The following is a 17,388-nucleotide window of genomic DNA, read 5'->3' on the forward strand; positions in this document are numbered from 1 at the left end:
TAAAAGAAACTTGAGCTGCCTCCATAGTTACGTTAATCATGCCATCACCTAGAAATAAAGTGGCCAGAAGATTGAAAATGTAACTGTAACATTAAGGATTTTTTAAGCCTCTCAGTTTTTGCATAATAATTAGATCTTGAAAACTGTAGTTCTTTTTAACTCCTCATCCTGAGGTCTGCTCTTCCCATTTATCCTGAAATTTTCTAATACTTTACTTCAATTATTCAGAGTAGCTACTCTCTTCCTAAGATGTTCCTATTTTTCAGTTCAGGACTCAAGGTTACTGTCACCAAAGAGTGGCAGAATTCCTGCTAACTTAATCACATTCAGATCTATACCATGCCCAACATGAGAAGCCATTAATAACTAGCTTATACCAATCCAAGTCTGTTCTCTGAGTGATGTTACATCTCAAAAATAGTTTCCTGTAAATGAAATCTATGTTCCTGAACTTAATTGTTACTTTCTAGGAGTCACTCTTTTGGTAACCTTTACACTTTGCTGAAACAAAACACTCATTGCCCTTGAGAAACACATGAATAAGCCACACCTAATATACAATTCAAGAATAATCAAAGGCAATAAGTGAAAACTGTAGGTTTGCAGCAATATAAAGGTTCCCTTTGCCACCAGAATCTGCCTTTCCCAGCCCCTGCTTCATTTAGAGCATTTAAAATGGTGTAGAATTCAAACACCTGACTGTTCAAAATTAGAACCTCCAGTCACTGTGTCTGGTACATAATTCACTAGGACAGAACTAAAAATCACCTGTTTCTTTCTATCTATATGCTGAAGTCTCCTGAGTGCTGACTTTGTCTACAAGCAAGCCATACATGTACTGTAAACATTGGTGTATTTATAACACAGAATTCCCCAAATTCTCATCACCTCAGCAGATGACTGACTTTTAAAAAAAGCTACACATGCAATAGCAGTCTCATCCTCTTTCAAGGCTTTTTTTTGGTCAACGGCATTTTTGAGACAAAAGCTGTGTTGACAGGAGAAAGGACAGGTTGTTGAGTTATGAGGCTGTGGAATGACTGCAGTAGGGAGGACTCAGCAGCTACAAGTGGAACTGTAAATTAAGATGGGTTTCAATTCAGTGGTTGATGAAGCCAGACTGACTCAAGTGGCATGTTGAGGCAACCACACAAAGTCTTATCTGCTTAGTTCTACATAAATGTATTAAAATGAAAAAAAAAAAAAAAAAAAAAAAAAAAAAGGAGGAAAAACCCGCTCAGAAGTCAGCAGACCTACATCTTCCCAGTGTGGATCATACTAACAGTGCTTAAGATGGAGTTTGGACTAGAGGCCTCAACATGTGGGAAGCTCCCAATCCAGACTCTTTGATTTTTATGAGATGCGGGAAAGCTGCTGATTAAGGGATCTGTGTAACTTACAAAATTAAAATCTTCACATGTGATGTTAAATGGCTGAGGAAGGAGTAGAAATGAAAGAAGACTGACTTATTTTTTAACCTATTTAACAATAACTGTAAATAGTTCAATCTACATGCCCCTGAAGTTCCAAATTTATTTTCTTGGAAGTTTTTCAACAGCTGTGAAATCACTTGTTACCTGCCATTTACAGTGTACTTAGAATAATGAATGACCAGAGACATTCTAGAAGAAAAGCTGGCCACTGAGCATATGTATTTAAAGGCATGATTATGACTGGATGGTGAGGAGCAGAAGTTGGAAGGGATCAGGGCTGGAAGCAAAGGTAAGGCTGGGGACAGCAAGTGGGACTGGTGCATACAGGACAAAAGTGTGTTGTGTGAAAGAAGGTGAAAACCCTTGTAGTAGTGGTAGGAGCCTCACACATACTATGTGAGAAGCCACTGTGATTTCCAAAGGAGCTGGGCTTTCCAATCTGGAGAAGCTGGAATGAAATGTCAAATCTCAACAAACTTGGCAATTTCTGTTAGAATGTGTCCTGCTCCTGTTCTAGGAAGAGTTGTGGTGTTGTGAGTTGATCCTATCACTTACAGGTTAGTAATTTCTGATTTTATCTTTCCAGCACATTGACAACTGTTAACTCCATGACTGGGATCCTTCTGGTCCAGTGACTGGAGCTTGTTTAGATTCCAGAACTGGTATTCCAGCCCTTCTGAGTTCCCAGTGGTCCGTCAAGTCCCTCTTGCTTTTCTAATCCAAGCCAGGATGCACTTGTAGCCCTCTCAATGTTTGCAGGGGCAGCAATCCACAGCTACATACCCTGGGGAAGAGAATGCACTCCCGGGGAGAGGCTGTGTACGAGAGATAGGAGGAGGTACCTGTGGAAGGGAGAAGGGAGCCAGCACTGGGAAGAGCAGGGCTCTTACTCTGCGGGCCTGCTGCCCAAGCCATTCAAAGGTTGGTTCTGTTGTAACAAGCCCATTATCTACCTGATGGTAACACCATGTAGCTTGTGCCATTGGTACCTGTGTTGGACCTTTAGATGTAATCCAGTGAAATCCATCATGAAGTCCATACAATCAAATTGATGGCTAAAAATCCCTCTTAGGAGCTGTATTCAAAACAAAAAACACAACATGGCATTAACAAGATCCAAATGGAATTCATACAGTAATACAGACATGGTCTTTATTTTTTCTACAAAGTTTAATGTGGGCCTGGTTTGAAATGTACTACAAAATGCATTACTTGTTATGAATAAGGAAACAATTTATGACAGAGTACCCAATGGCATCTGCCATTACAGCTGACTTAAAAGCATTCTTAAATACTATAAATATCCCAAGGAATTGTGAATTCTTTCTCCCACAAAAACTTTTTATAACATCAGAGCAAGCTAACTTTTGATGTACACTACTGCTGTGAAGCTGGATATGACAGTTCAATACCAAACTGTGTTTCTGATTGATAGGGATGCAGTTAAAAGTAACATTAACAATTGATTTTTCCTCATGATCTAAACTATTCTGGAACTATAAGTTCTAGCAACTGTAACAAGTTCAGAGAAAAAACAAAACAAAATGAAACAAAAACCAAGCTGAAAAGGGTGACATTAACAGAAATGTTATAAATCTATTATTTTTGAAATTGAGTGATGAAAGGCAAGGTGAAGTTCACCTTGTACACATAACATCTATACACCACTTTCTTTGCGAAATGTCAGAATAGGGAGTCATCTGAATCATCTAGTGCATAACATTTTTCTTATCTTCTTCTGAGACAAGGTGCACATAAAGTGATAAGGAGATGGAGCAAATGAGAAGGTGAATGTTGAAATGATGAAAAGAGTAATATCAAACAGGTACGTGTGTTGCCTTTTAATTTTTTGGTTGTCACGTGTTCATCCCTATCACTACCTAACCTTCCAAAACAGGATACAGATGAAAATCTTTCTTTGACCCAGGGTTTCATGCACCTGCAGAAAAAGAGGACAGAATGTCATCATTTACACCAGCGAAGCAGCTTTAAACAGGCTGAAATCAGCATCTTCCTCAGGTGTCCTTGACCTGCTCCTTTCTCAGTCAAACCAAGAAAGACACAAGCCTGAGTCTGGAGAACATTAGCTATCATTTCATTTTGCTAAGTGAGCCATACAAATTTATGGTGTCTCTGCATAAGGGGTTTCATGTGTTACCTACTACATTTTAAATTATTATAATCCTATCCCTGCACTGTTCAGGCTGCTTACTGTACTGGCAACCAAACAGGTTTAGTTTGAGGGTGTGAAGTCCTCTTTTTCTCATAACTGGCATCACCTATCTCTTAGATGCACATTGAGGATTCCTCCCACTAAACATCTGATTGTCATAAAAGGAAAAATAACATTTTCTTCCTGGCATAAGAAGTTATTATTTGAGTGTTTGAATTAATTTGTCTATCAGGAGGATAGCAGGGCAGTATGAACTCTATCCCTTCATTTCAAGTTTTTAAAATAAACAGACAGTAATAAATTTCTTCTTCTCAAACCCTGTGCTTGGTCCTCAGGTCCATTCAGTGCCCCAAATGACTCCTTCTCTCTTTTCCTTCTTCCTTCTCACACAGTGTAATACCCAGACAGCCCCAGGATTTGTTACTAGTTAAAATGGGCAAAGGTTTTACATCACTCTAGGCAACAAGAACACAAAACCAAAATTTACATCCCCTTGCTCTAGGCAACTCCAGACAGAGGGTTGGAGTTTTTGTTCTGGGGCTGGTGGGGTTTTTTGCTCCTAGAGGCAGTGTCTTCACTCTTAATTCATTCGCATCAACCTGGGAAAATCACATGTACTGCCTGGACTACTTCTTGTTCAGGCCTTCAGCAATGGTTCAACCTCTTGCTTTGGAGAGCTGCTAACTCCATGTTTCCAGAGTAACCACTGTACAAAGACACATAGCTCAGAGCAGACTCCAGTTAGCCTGAAAGAAGAGACAGTAGGACAGCCAGACGTATAAATCAAGTAGATGACTGTCAACAGATCAAAACTTTTTGATATTGATTATTAACAATTTTCAGCATTGTAAAATGTTGACTCCTTTTTATTACTCCACAAATTGTCATTACTCCCTCATCAGACAGAAGCTTGAGAGCATGTTTGTATAAAACAAGCAACAGGAATTCTAAAATGATACCTTGGATGATTCACTAAAGACCAAGGAAAAGCAAACATGCCCCCCCCCCCAAAAAAAAACAAACCCACAAAAAGAAAAGGAGGATAGGAGAAGAAAGATATGACAAACATTTTGTTTAATTATCTTGGAGGTTGTTTTGTTGTTTAAAGACTTAATCAGCTGTTCCTAGCCCAGGGGGAGCATTTTGGAGGCAGAGATGCACTGCAGAGCAGGTCCATGCTTCCCATTTTTTTTGTTTCTATGTTCTGGGCGTCAGAGTTCAGAAGTAGGGAAGTGTACACTGTCTCATCAGGCCTATGCCTGGCAGAGCTGTTTCTGGAGAAGTGAAAATACTTATGGCTGGGGCAGTTAAGCTGGCTCTAGACCTGTTTTGAACTATTGGAGTAGTGCCAAGGACCTGGCTCAACTGATAGATTTTGTTTTCAAGTTGCATAAGCACAAACCTGCAAGACTCGATTATTTTTTTTTGTACAGTAGTGAAGTTCAGATAGGATTATTTAAATAGCAACTACAATGGAACCCATATAACCACCTTTTATTTTACCTTAATCATCTTCCTGGGTGCTGTATCCTTGCTCGTTGGCCTTTGAGTTCTAATCTTACAGCTGCTCCAGTGTTTTGACATACTGAGCACCACTGAATCTTTAAAGATTCTGTCCATATTCCTTCAGAAAAATTGCAGATCTTACTTATCCATATTATTTTTATTAGGAAAAAATAACCAGGTTTCATAATAAACACAAGGGTAATTTTAGTATGATTGACCTTATGTGGGTAACATTCCATCCTTCTGAATACTTTTTCATCTTACTGTGGACTCTTCATTCAATTTCTTTAGAAGTTCAAACACACTAACAAGCTTTTCCCCTTGCAGGGATTTTGTAAAGGCTTTAAAACATACTCATCTGGGGAAAAGAATTATCTCTTGAAATATATAGTTATTGATCATCAAAGGAATTAATACATTACACCTAAGTGTAAAGGAAACAGCATGTGAGTCAGCTAGGAAACAGTGTGTAAGTCAGCTGACAGAGATGGATTTTTATCTTTACTACTACCATAGGAGGGAAACATACTAGGACACATATTTCAGATACTTCAAGGCAAACCTCCCTTTGGTGGGACAAGCATATACTTACACCAGTCGTCTGATATGGAATTAAGCAAAGTTCCTACAGAAGCCAAATCCAGACAAAAGGAAAAACTAGTCTATGCAAAAAGCTTTCGCTGGCTCTTCCAGACCCCTTTTTACTCCTACTTAACTAAATACCTTTAAAACTCTGTGTTAATGTGCTAATGTAGTGTTTACACCTTGTTTCTCAATGTGTCCACCTGACAGTTCAGAACTCAGCCACTAAACTGATGCCAAAATAACTCTAGTTAAACTAGTTCATGGTCTGGTCTGCATGCAAAGCTTATGATACATCTAAGAATAGGATTTAGGAGTAGAATGTGTTAAAAAAAAATCAAGAAAGTTCTGTTCTGCATTCCCTAACACTGTGAAACCATAACAATTTACAGGAGCTTTTATCTTTCCCTAAATCCTTATGAACTGATAGTTTACAAAATAAAGAGAGAGAAGGGACAGACTTAATTTTAGAACAAAGGATGGTCACATGCACAAGGTCTATACACCATTGAAATATGAATCACTAGTAGGTTCATTCTGGTTTAACTGAAGAAACAAAGTCCAAATTATTCCCAGGAGCATTTTGTTGTTTGACCCCCACTGGAACTGATTACATTTTATGACTCTCAGCAGAAGGACCTCTTAATTTCCGTGAGGTTTTATATATACCACGCACCGATGCTAGCGCTGGACGTGTTCTGGCTGGTGCAGGAGGAGCAGCACAGCTTGCAGTGCTGACCCCAGTGCTGTTTCTTGCGCTGTTGGCTAAAGGGGTGGCCAAACCCAGCACCCATCACCCAGAGGCTTCAAAGCCTGGCTTGGAGCTAAGAGATGCTTCCTACCCAATTTTGGCAAAGGCCATAAAGGTGGGGAGGGCCGTGGGCCTCCCTGGAGCAGGTGGTGACGTGCTCCATGGTGTGCCAGCGGTGCACGCCTGCCGTGCAGGGGCCAGCAGCAGCCCCAGCGCTGCCCAGGCTCCCGGCGCATGTCTGGGGCCATGCCGGACGGACGTGCGCAGGAGGCCGAGGGGATGGACCTTCCGTGGCAGCCGCAGCGCCGAGCCTGCCTCCTCAGGCAGCAGGCCTGGGCAATGGTGGCACACCCCTGCAAGATGGTCAGGTGAGCTGCGAGGGCTGTCCCTGCTCCTCAGCTCGCTCAGGTTAAGCTTTAATGATCCTCCTTTTCCAGAGGCGAGCGGGTGGACGCTCCACCTGCGACCAGGCCAACCCTAATGGGCAGCTGTGAGGGTCCTCCCCCTACGGCTGCCATGGCCCACTACAGCCCCCCACATGGATGCCATGGCCCACTAGAGACCCCTGAACTGCTCATGGTTTAGGCAGAAAATGTGTAGTTCCTGAAAGTGGTTTTTTTCCAGATCCCACCATTAGTGCCGAAGTCCATCCAAATCCCGCTGACAGGCCAGCCTGCAAAGTGGTGCCCACCAGGGTGGCAACATCAGCCTAACAGAAACAAATTAATGGCAGCAAAAAAACTCCTCTGGCAGCATTTCCTCATTCACACAGTCAGACTGAGCTCCGCCAGATGAAGAGCGCTGCTTCTATTTGGTTCTGCAAAGTTGTTTGGAAAGTCGTCACTTTTTGTAATCAGGTTTTACATGAACATTAAGAAGAATCCGTATGTGTTGGACTCAGAGATGGGCTGTATTTACAGCCTGTTGTGGAACTCATTGAAAATCCCACCATTGGCACAGACAGGACCTGAGTTTCCTGGCAGACCTTTACCTTTCCTCCTCCTGATTTTTTGACAAACTGTCCTCCTGCCACGGAGATTGTTTTAGATGGTGTGAAAGAATTATTATTGGGGGCAGGGGGGAGGAAGTGTTTTATTTCAACTTCTGTCAGCTGCTAAACATTTTTTCCAAGCATGTGCGCATGCAATATGCACAAGTATTACATAATGCTGAGGTTGTACCTCCTTTTGCTGCTAAACTCTCAGTTGCACAACAGGCAAGAAATGGAGAATTGAGGTCATCCATATGTCTTGCATGGTTAAAAACCTATCTGTGAAGCAGGAAATTCTTTCACTGAACTTCACTTTTGTCACAGAGGCACAACACATCCACTCACAAACATTAGAAAATAAAAATCAAGGCAATTCAGGGCTGTAATGGGAAGGCATGGGCATTTTTAAACTTGATCTGACCTTTTAAACCTTTCCTCTTGGTACTGATTTAGTGGGGATACGTACCGGTATAAGGTGTAAAAGAAATACCCTGCACATTTTCTCCTTTTTTCTCATTATCAGCTGCATTTATTTCACTGTGCCTCAAATGAGTCAGTGGTAGGGCGTGTAACTGAAAGTTATTTTTAAGGAGGGGCCTTATCCGTTGCATCCAATAAGGACTAGGCAGAGCTGTAGAGAACTGTTTCTTTTTGCACTAAAGGAAGCTTGCAGTTATAAGAACTTTCTGATTTCTGGGGGCAACACAATGGTTGGTATGCCGGTTTAAGTGTTCCTGTCTCTGTAAATTTGGGTTTACATGCAATGTTTTACAACATCCTGTAACTATAATAAGGATGCAAACTTTTAAACTGTATTTTAGGCTGAGATATTTATGCCAATTCAACCTTAAACATGAGTACATTTAGAGATATATGATGATACATTGAATCACTAGAAAGTGTTCCTTTAGAACAATAAACTATGTGGATATAAGCATTTTTGCAATGCTACAGTGTCCACACTGTAGTCTATAAATTCTGTGTGTGAAGGTAGTCTTAGGATTGCCTTTGCCTTTGCTTTTTGGCTAAGAACTTTTGAATGACTGGAAATTACAATTGAAATAATTGTTGTTTCTTAATTCATAAGTTTCTGAAACGAGCAATTTCATTTTATTGATGTTTAAATTTTCCTCATTGCTATGAATGCTTAGCAACTCTGTGGTAACAATCCAAATAACTTTCCAGCTGTCCTAAGTCTTCCAAAGACTTCCAAATCCAGTATGCACTGGATTTACAACCTTTAAAGTTTGTTTCCTTTAGTTCTGCTCTACATGCATGCTTTATAAAAAACAGACATTTATGAGTGCCTGACTTTTAAGAAATGTAGAAATTCTGTCAGTATCTCACTTTCCCCTGGGTGTGAGCCACCAGCATGGGCAGTGGTGTCCACCTAAATCATGTCTGTCCCTGGATCTGTGGGAGAAAGGAGAATGATCATTTGGGCTTAAGCCTGAGCAGCTCTCCTTTCGGAGGATTTCCCTGGAGTATAGCATTCCCCAAGGACTATATTCTGTAGCTGTGATGTAGTATGGTTGGCTCCCTTCCAGATGTAGGACTCAGCAGGCTTGGAGCATCCTGTAAAAGCTCAAAATCAAAACTGAAGCTTGCTTTGTACGCAGAGCAAGCTACCAGCTAACTCCAGCCCTTGTCTGCCTTGGCTGAAATGGTCTGAGCATGAGCAGAAGCATCATGGTGGGGCTGTTCCACCTGTGCACACCATGACTCACCCATGTGTTGTCAAGTGGGGAGACATCCAAAGTCTTTTTCAGCTACTCTCTACTCTCCTTCCAATTCTGCTCTTATCTGGGATCTACCATCAGAAGAGTGCCTGGATAGTTAACCTCTTTGCCTTAGCTTTTAAGGTCTTCTGTTAGAGATGAGTAGCAGGACAGAAGAAAATAAGGTGGAGGCCAAAGGTATCATATTAAAGGGATAAGTCAGAATACTGGTCACAGTTGAGATGTGAGTCATCACATTTGTCAAGTGAATGACTCAAAGAAAATCCAGCATGGTCTGTATTTGATTGAGCAGATGTATATGCTTCAGATTGACTCATCACTGTAAACTCTGACTGAATAACCCAGATCAGCTACTGGGCCAGCTTCTCTTCATGTGCTCCTCAACAGAAATTGCACTGCATGGGATCATTTCAGTGTGTAAGCAGGTTTGTCTAATCTCAGTATTAGTGACATAAAACCCCACAGAAACCAAAAACAAACAAACAAGTTGGGACTGTACAGTCATATAATAAAATAATAAAGCAACATCCTTGAAATTATTTGTTCTACTCATCAACTAGACAGAGAGGTGTTCAATGTAAGCAATTCAAATAAGATGAATGCAAACTTAGTAAATGGTAGGTTAGTATTATTCAGCTTGAGAGTTTCCAATCTTAAATTTGACTGTACAAAGAATATCTTAATCATACAGATCCAGGTTTCAAGCACGCTGATTTAGAATATTTAAGTTTATTGTAAAATGTCATGTATTGCTCCAGTAGTGACAATGTGCATATGTAGCAAAAATTAGCAAATCTGCCCATCATTCACTCATTCATTCAAAATCCTTAATCAGCCATCATTCATTCTAAATATTAGTTAGCAATAGAAATTCAGCATATTTTAGTATAAGAAAATTACAGTAGTGTCAATACTCTGTATCCTGCGCACTACAACTGTAAGAGAGAAAACGCAGTAGCAATCCTCTCAGAGTTTAAGCTGGTTTCAGAGACACTATTAGGAAATGAATAGTGGTTTCGCAACATCATTTTATCATTTTGTAACCAGGTTAGAGGCCAATCATACATGGTCATTGCTGTAAAGTAGATAAGGTCAGAGTTCCTCCCCACTAGTATAAAGTTATCAGCTTGAATACCTTTAATAGCATTTTCTGAGAGAGAAAAAATAGGATATGATTAAACTTTAAAGGAACGTATCTCTTAATTTCTAGAGTTGCACAGATATTAAACATGCAATATCTGTTAAAAGCAGCGAGAACCATATGTCTAAATCCTATTAAACCATGAAAAAAAATTAAGAACATGGAATGCCTTTCCACAGAATGAACCCAATAATATAAGAAACATCCCAGTGCTCCCCGATGGCTTTGTTGAGGGATGGGCTCTGCTGTACTGGGTGTTCTTTAAGTTCAACCAGAGCCAAAGCAGACCCTGGCCATGACTTAATGTCCTCTATGATAGCAACAGACCCAACAATTATGCCTGCTTTTGCAACTGTGGAATGCTTAAGGTTATTAAGAAACTACCAAAAATTGTGACCACACCAAAAATTCACTGTCAACAGGGATTCTTTACCTTTATTTGTGACTCATGAAAGCAACAAAGTAATGAATGCATCCAGCAGCAGCAGAAAAAGGAACCTCCTGTTCTTGTGATTACAGAACTACTTTAAAAGTATGTTGAAATATAACTGCACCAGAATGAAAGATTAAATGTGTTGTGAAAAATCATGTGTACTTCTTCCGTGGTCTCTTTTTTTGACTGAAGAATGTTATTTATAAGTATGTTCTTAAACACTGAACATGGTGCTTTACAGCCAGTAAAAGACAATAGACCAAATGTTACTGTTACCCACAGCTGGAGTGGATTGATAAAACTAGCACATTGCCTCTGCTCACATAGTTAAAAGTCTAAATAAAGATATATGATCAAAAGAGTGAATTGACTTAGCAAGGCGACAGAGAAAGGGCAAAAGGTGAAAAAAATTGTATCAGTAAGTTATAAAATGCATAAATTGATAAATATTTTGCTGGGTGCCCTAAGCTTTAAAAAAGTGATCTATGGTTAATGTTTACATTACAGAAATTGAGGATTTTCAAAACAGCATTTGGAATGGAAAGGGATGATACTAGTCCCCCAAAATCTACTCAGTGCATTAAAATGAGTCAATGCTTGCATATATGTTATATATATGTTCTCCCTTTACATATGATCCAGGAAACTGGGAAAAAGGTAGGTGTCATTGCTATCATGTCATTTGACAGAAGAACTTACAAGCAATCTATCATTTACACATTTTCACATTTATCTTTTCAACCATATGTTTTTTTACAAAAATTAGAGTTGAGAACCTAGCATACCATTTAAGGTCCAAGGATGTTCTTCATGAAGAAATCCAATTATTTTTTTCTCTAACTTCAGCAAAACCTTGAGAGAACAAAGTGGCAACTTTGGGGAAAAAAACAGAAAAAGAACAAAAAAAGCAAGAGAGTGAGTGGCTAAACATATTACAGAAAATACTCTCCCAGTTGCACGATAATACAGGTAAAACTGAGTAAAAATTCTCCTTTTGCACTGTTCCAAGTATATGATTTGGACAAGTATTAGTTATTCCAACATTAATTCAAGTGTGATTTTTAAACTGACAATCCTTTAGTAAAAGATGTGCTCTACTTTTTCCAGAATAACAACAATCACATATGGAATTATTTTGTAATGGACATAGTTGAATAAAAATTTTGGAGCATCTTTGTGTAAAGCAGCTCCTGGTAGTTTAAAGAGGGGAAGAACTAGGATTAGGAAATTAATCTGTAATAATGGAAGGATCCAGTGAAAATAAATTTAAAAAAAATTTTCAAATTATGGGGAGCTTTGAAGAGCAGCTGGGCAGGGGTGGGGGAGGCTGCCCCAAGCCTGGGCTGACTCTGTCCCTAGGAAATTGTTCTACCCTTGTAAAGCATAGAGACCAAGTGTTTTATAAGATTTTGTGTTCCAAATACAGCTATTTTTAAAGCTCTGTGAGTGTGAACTGCAATCTCCCTGACTAGGGAACTATGTTTAATATATCTGTTAGTGTATAAATCATCTTCTACAAAGAAAGCAGCATTTTCACTGTTTGTGGTAAAATCCACACCAACAACCCCACTGAATGTTACCAATAATCCCATTCCTGCATCTTGAATTAAAACTACTTCCAGTAATTTGTAAAAAAGCCCCAAATTATTGTAAAGACTAACTATTGTGTTAAAATAGAAGAAATATTCCTGTGGAAGGAAAGTAAGCTTTTCCTGATGTTTCAGAATTATTTTATGTTAATTTCTCAATGCCCACTTAGTAGACATTTAGCTGGCATCATAAAAACTTGTTCTAGGTCCTGCTGACCTTACTGGAAGAACCACCAGAGCCTGGATTTGTAGATTTTAAAGAACAAAGATGAAAACTAAATGAACTGCTCCTCTCTGTCCTAAGAACATGAAAACACAGTGCAACCCTATTACTCAGTGAGGATATGTTCACTGGAAAATCACCAAGGGAATAATGAGGGGGGAAGAACACGAGGAGGAGGAAAAGGTGAGAAGAAAAGAGAAAGAGGGCAAGAGAGAGCGAAGAGGAAAAGGGAATTTGCTTTTGATGTCACAGTTCTATCAGCTCATGCATTTTTCATGGATACCAACTAGTGCTAAAATAATGCTGTGCTGACAATACAAGCATGAAAAAAGCAGCCAGGTTCCCAAACATCATGATACTGGCTTAAAAATAATAAGATTTATAAAAATTTGTAACTCAAAGCTTTTTTCTCCTCCTAATTTGTAAGCCTTTTGGGGCTGTATATTCCAGCATTTCTCTCAAACTTGAGATTTATTATTTTTAAGGTGACCTGAGGACCCAATTTAATTGCATCTGCTGAAGAGCTTAAAACAAAGCTAAGTGTTGCAAAATCGCTGCAACCCTAAGAGCTGGCAAGACTAAATGTCATAAGCATGGCGTACTATACAGTTTTGAGGCAAAATAGACTAAAAATTACCAGATGTTAGATACAAGTGCATTAATTCAAGTAGTGTTTGTGCCCTTTGCTAGAAAGAAAATAAAAATTGAAAGGGAAGCCAGCTGGTAAATGAAAATAAACTGGTAGGACTCCGGAATTAACCCGATTTGCAGTACAAGCTTTGTAAACTTAATTTGAAGAAGTGATTATAAACATTTCTCAAGGGCTTTTGATTAAAACCTGATCTTATTTTAAAATAAAGTAATTAATGGATTATATGCATTTATTGTTTTAGTCACACATGCTACAGCAGTGCCAATTGCTACCTTTACTTGCAGAAGAAAGCGAACCATGCACAGGTGCAGGAAACAGCACCAGACCTTTATTTGCAGGATCGGCATTTTCAGTTGTTTAATTATTTGGGTATCAGCCTTCAGATATTAATCACCTCAATAGTTCTAAGGACTTTCTACAGTTACTCTGTAGATTTTTTATATAAACACTGCACTTAGTTCTGATGAATTACAATGGATGTGGACTTTCTGTGGTTTTTGTCTTCCAACCTGGCTAGCACTCTTAGGAACACAATTAATTTAATACTCCAGTTTTAATTACCAATGACGCTGTAAATGCATTAGCGTTAAAAAAAAAAAAGGTAATAAAAAATGAATTCATTAATGAAACCATTTAATGACATTTTCGGTGAACTGGAAGGAAAAGCAATGTTAGGGGGCCCACGTACAACCCTCATGCTCATCTTAATTATATACAATCGCACTTTCTGCCAAATACACCCGTACGCCCCCGCCCGCGCCGATAGCACTGTGGCTCGGGGGCTGTAACTGAGAGAGCAACGTGCCCGGCCCTGCACTGTCAAACGCCGAAATCCGCTGGGAATCAGCCTCACAGGAGACGCGCCGGGGCCCCTGCTCGCAGGGCAGGTACGAAGGGCAGAGAGTGGGTGGCTCCGGGGCCGAGCGGTGGGTCTCGCCGGGGCCGGCGGGCTCACAGCTGCTCGGCAGCCCCTCGGCACCGGCTGCTGACGCCGCTGGCGGAGGCGCGGGCGGGCAGCACCGCACGCCGCAGGCTCGGCCGCCCCGCCGAGCCGTGACCGCCGTGCCAGGGTCGCCGCGCTTAAGCCGCCCGCAGCCCGGCCCGACCGCAGCGCCGCGCGGAGAGCCGCCTTCCCCTCCCGGCAGCCGGGCTGGGCGCACCCCCCGCACCGGAGGTCTCCGGCTGATAATTCAAAAATGGAGGATGCGCTCTCTCAGCCATTAATTAATAATGTAGCTCGCTGTCTTCCTGTGTGACACACGCTGGAAGGCACCGAGCGGCCAATAAAGATGTAGGGGAGAGCAGGGGAAGGCTCCTCCCCGCAGCTCTTCCTGATTGAGGGCTTGAAGAAGTAGATCAAAAACTTCCCAGGAGCCGGCGGGGGGGGGGGGCTGAGGAAAAGGAAGAAACGCGGCGAGGGGGACCGCGCTCCGCACCGACCTAGCAGTGAGCAGAGCCTGCGGCCGCACCAGGTGGGCAGGAGGGGAGGGAACCCCGCAGCCCCCGCTGGACAGGCCGGAGGCCGGGCTGCCCCCCGCGCCGCGGCCGCGGCGTCCCGCGGCGGCGGAGCCCGGCAGCTGCCGGGCCGGGACGAAGCGCGGGGTGGGAAGGGCGAGGACCCGAGTTAGGCAGCGACCCGGCAGGAAGGGAAGGAGGGAGATAAGTGGTCGGCGCTGCCCCTCCTGGGTGTTTGCTTTGCGGAGAGGAGGAGGAGGCGGAGGCGGCGGGGGAGTGGAAGTTGCTGTCCGGCCCGGCGTGTGTGGGTCAGAGGCGGGGGAAAGGGGGTGACCCAAAGGCAGGGGCGCCGCAGGAGACAAAGCGCGGCCGGGGTATCCCCGAGCCGAGCACGTTGCGCGGCTGGCGCGGGGGTTGCCGCCTCCGCCCGCCGCTCGGCGTCATGGCCCCATTGTGAGGCGGGCGGAGGCGGAGGAAGGTGCCGCCGTTGGTCCGCGCGCAGTCCCAGGCAGGCAACGGCGTGTCGGGCACACAAAAGGCTCCGCCGAGCCGCCACAGCCGCTCTCGCTCGCTCCTGCCCTGGCTCCCCCGGGAGGAGGGACACGCCGGGCCCGCTCCCTCCTCCCCGGGCTGGTGGGTGCCGCTGCCTCGCTTAATTCTTCCGTGTTTTTTATTTTCCTCCGTACCTCCTGAAGCTGATCCTGGGGCAGGAAGAGAGCCGGGAGCGGGGCGATGCCGCTGCTGCACCGAAAGCCCTTCGTGAGGGTGAAGCCCCCCGCCGACCTCCGGCCGGACGAGCGTGTTTTCTACTGCAGGGTCACTAACGAGATCTTCAGGAACTACGAGTAAGAAACAGCCCCGTGTCGGTGTCCGCGTCCCCGTGTCCGTCCTGCACTCACCCGCCAACCCCCCCGCCCTCCGGCGGCGGCGGGCAGGGAGCGGCTGGAGCCCCCAACGACTCTGACACCTGGGCGGGCAGGGAGGGAGGAAAGGGGATTCCCCGGATCGCTGCGGGGAGCCTTGCCGGGGGGGGGGGGGGGGGGGTGTGAGTGGGGGGACCGCGGCTGGCGCCAAGCCTGTGCCCTTCCGAGGAGGATGGGGGAAGAGAGGGCGGATCTCTCGCCTGGGGCAGGGATTCCCCCTGCCCCTCCTCGGCGGGGGTACTCCGCAGCCCCCTTCCCCTCGGGGAAGGAAGACAGCCAGCTCCTTCCCCTGTCCTTCTCAGGTTCCTTCCGCAGTGTCGCCCCTGCCCCCGCCGGGGAAGTGAAAGTTGCGCGTGTGGGGAGGCGGCGGGCGGCAACGAGCGTCTGCCGGGCTCGGGCTCTCCCTCCCGTCCGCCCCCGCCAGCAGCCGCGTGTCGGCGGCGCTAGGCCGCTCCGCGGAAGGAGCCGCGCCGGGCCCGCGTTCAGCCGGCGCAGTGGGGGCCGGTCGCCCGGCATGTGCCGGTGCCCTATTGTTGTGGTGACGGCCGGGCGGGGGGCACAGGCTGCCGGGCCCGCTGGGCTCCTCCGGGCTGGGCTCCCCGGCCGGCTCCTGCGGTTAACCCCTTGCTGCCGGCCCTCGCCGCGCCGCCCAGGGCCGCGCTCGCCCCGCCTCCGCGGGGAGCTGCCGGCTGATCCGGTTGGAAATGGCCGGCGGGGGAGCGCGGCGCGGGCGCGGGGTCGCTGCACCTGTCCGGCGGGGTAGGGGTCCCGCCGCCGGAGCCCTCCCGTGCCGGCCGGCCGGGCGGCACAGCCGGGGGTTAAACCCCGCCTGAAGCTCAGCGAGCGCACCTGTCCCCTTAGGAGCTTTTTTTTCTAGTGAAGCTTTTATCGCTCTTCCTATCCTTTTTATTTTTATTTTTTCCGCGTGTACGAAGCTGAACGGGATAGGTGAAATTCCCGTTAACGGTGAAGGCGAATGGCACGGGTAGTCCCGAACTTGCAGCCATTCACTTCACCATTTGTCAGAACAATGGACAGAAAGTATTTAGCAAGACGTTTTTCAAAAGCCGATAAATTACGGGCTTTCATCACCGGTTTGATCCAGCAACATTCCCACCTACAAAAGGCCCCCACATCCAAGCTATAATTTTTTAAAGATGTGCAGACTAACGAGGCTAAATCTAGAATGTTTTTTATTTTCAACATACGAAATAAGAGCACACCTAAGTCTTTTTCATGTTTAGACTTGTTTTTGTTGTTCAAATACACTTAATAAAATTTTAAAGAAGCTGGATTAGGTAACGTTGAAGGGTAATGCCTTACTGTTCCTTGAACTATATACTCTAGGGGTGCTGATTATGTTGTTGGGAGTTCTGTGAGAAGTATTTTCCTTATAGAGCATATAAGAACCTAACAAGGGAGAGGTGACAGCCTCCTGTTTCTGTAGGAATTAAGTCCCCCTCCCCCAGCTTCTGATACTGCTTTGCTTATTGATATTGAATTGCTTTTTCCGGTTACAATCATTATCACATCATCAGATGACTCTAATATATTTGTTGACACTGGGAAAATTTGTTGACACAGGGAAATTTGTTTCAGGTACATGTAGTTTTACTAAAATTTCAGTATGAAAATAATCATTTTAAAATGTCTGTTCTCAAAATGTTTGGTGACTATTTGAAGTATTCTGATAGGCTTATTTATACTGCAGAGGTGTTGTCAATAAGTACGAAAGACCAAATTCCTTACTTAACCAAAGTTGACGAGTTAAGGAGTAAATTTAGATGTGTTCACACA

At 43.9% G+C, this 17,388-nt stretch overlaps 1 protein-coding gene across 4 annotated transcripts in view; it reads left to right on the forward strand.

The window, feature by feature from the left end:
* The first annotated feature begins 14,609 nt into the window (after window positions 1-14,609).
* BAZ1A (bromodomain adjacent to zinc finger domain 1A) overlaps window positions 14,610-17,388 on the forward strand; it is a 64,209-nt gene continuing 61,430 nt past the window's right edge. For 3 of the 4 annotated variants that reach the window (XM_053945107.1, XM_053945108.1, XM_053945109.1), the window contains exon 1: window positions 15,097-15,513. In XM_053945107.1, the coding sequence (XP_053801082.1) occupies window positions 15,401-15,513 (113 nt within the window). In that variant the 5' untranslated portion in view covers window positions 15,097-15,400. Of the gene's footprint in view, window positions 14,686-15,096; window positions 15,514-17,388 lie in introns of those variants that run through there. The other variant, XM_053945106.1, reaches the window with a different exon arrangement.

The sequence above is a fragment of the Vidua chalybeata genome, chromosome 6 (assembly GCF_026979565.1).
Source record: "Vidua chalybeata isolate OUT-0048 chromosome 6, bVidCha1 merged haplotype, whole genome shotgun sequence".
Classification (NCBI taxonomy): Eukaryota; Metazoa; Chordata; class Aves; order Passeriformes; family Viduidae; genus Vidua; species Vidua chalybeata.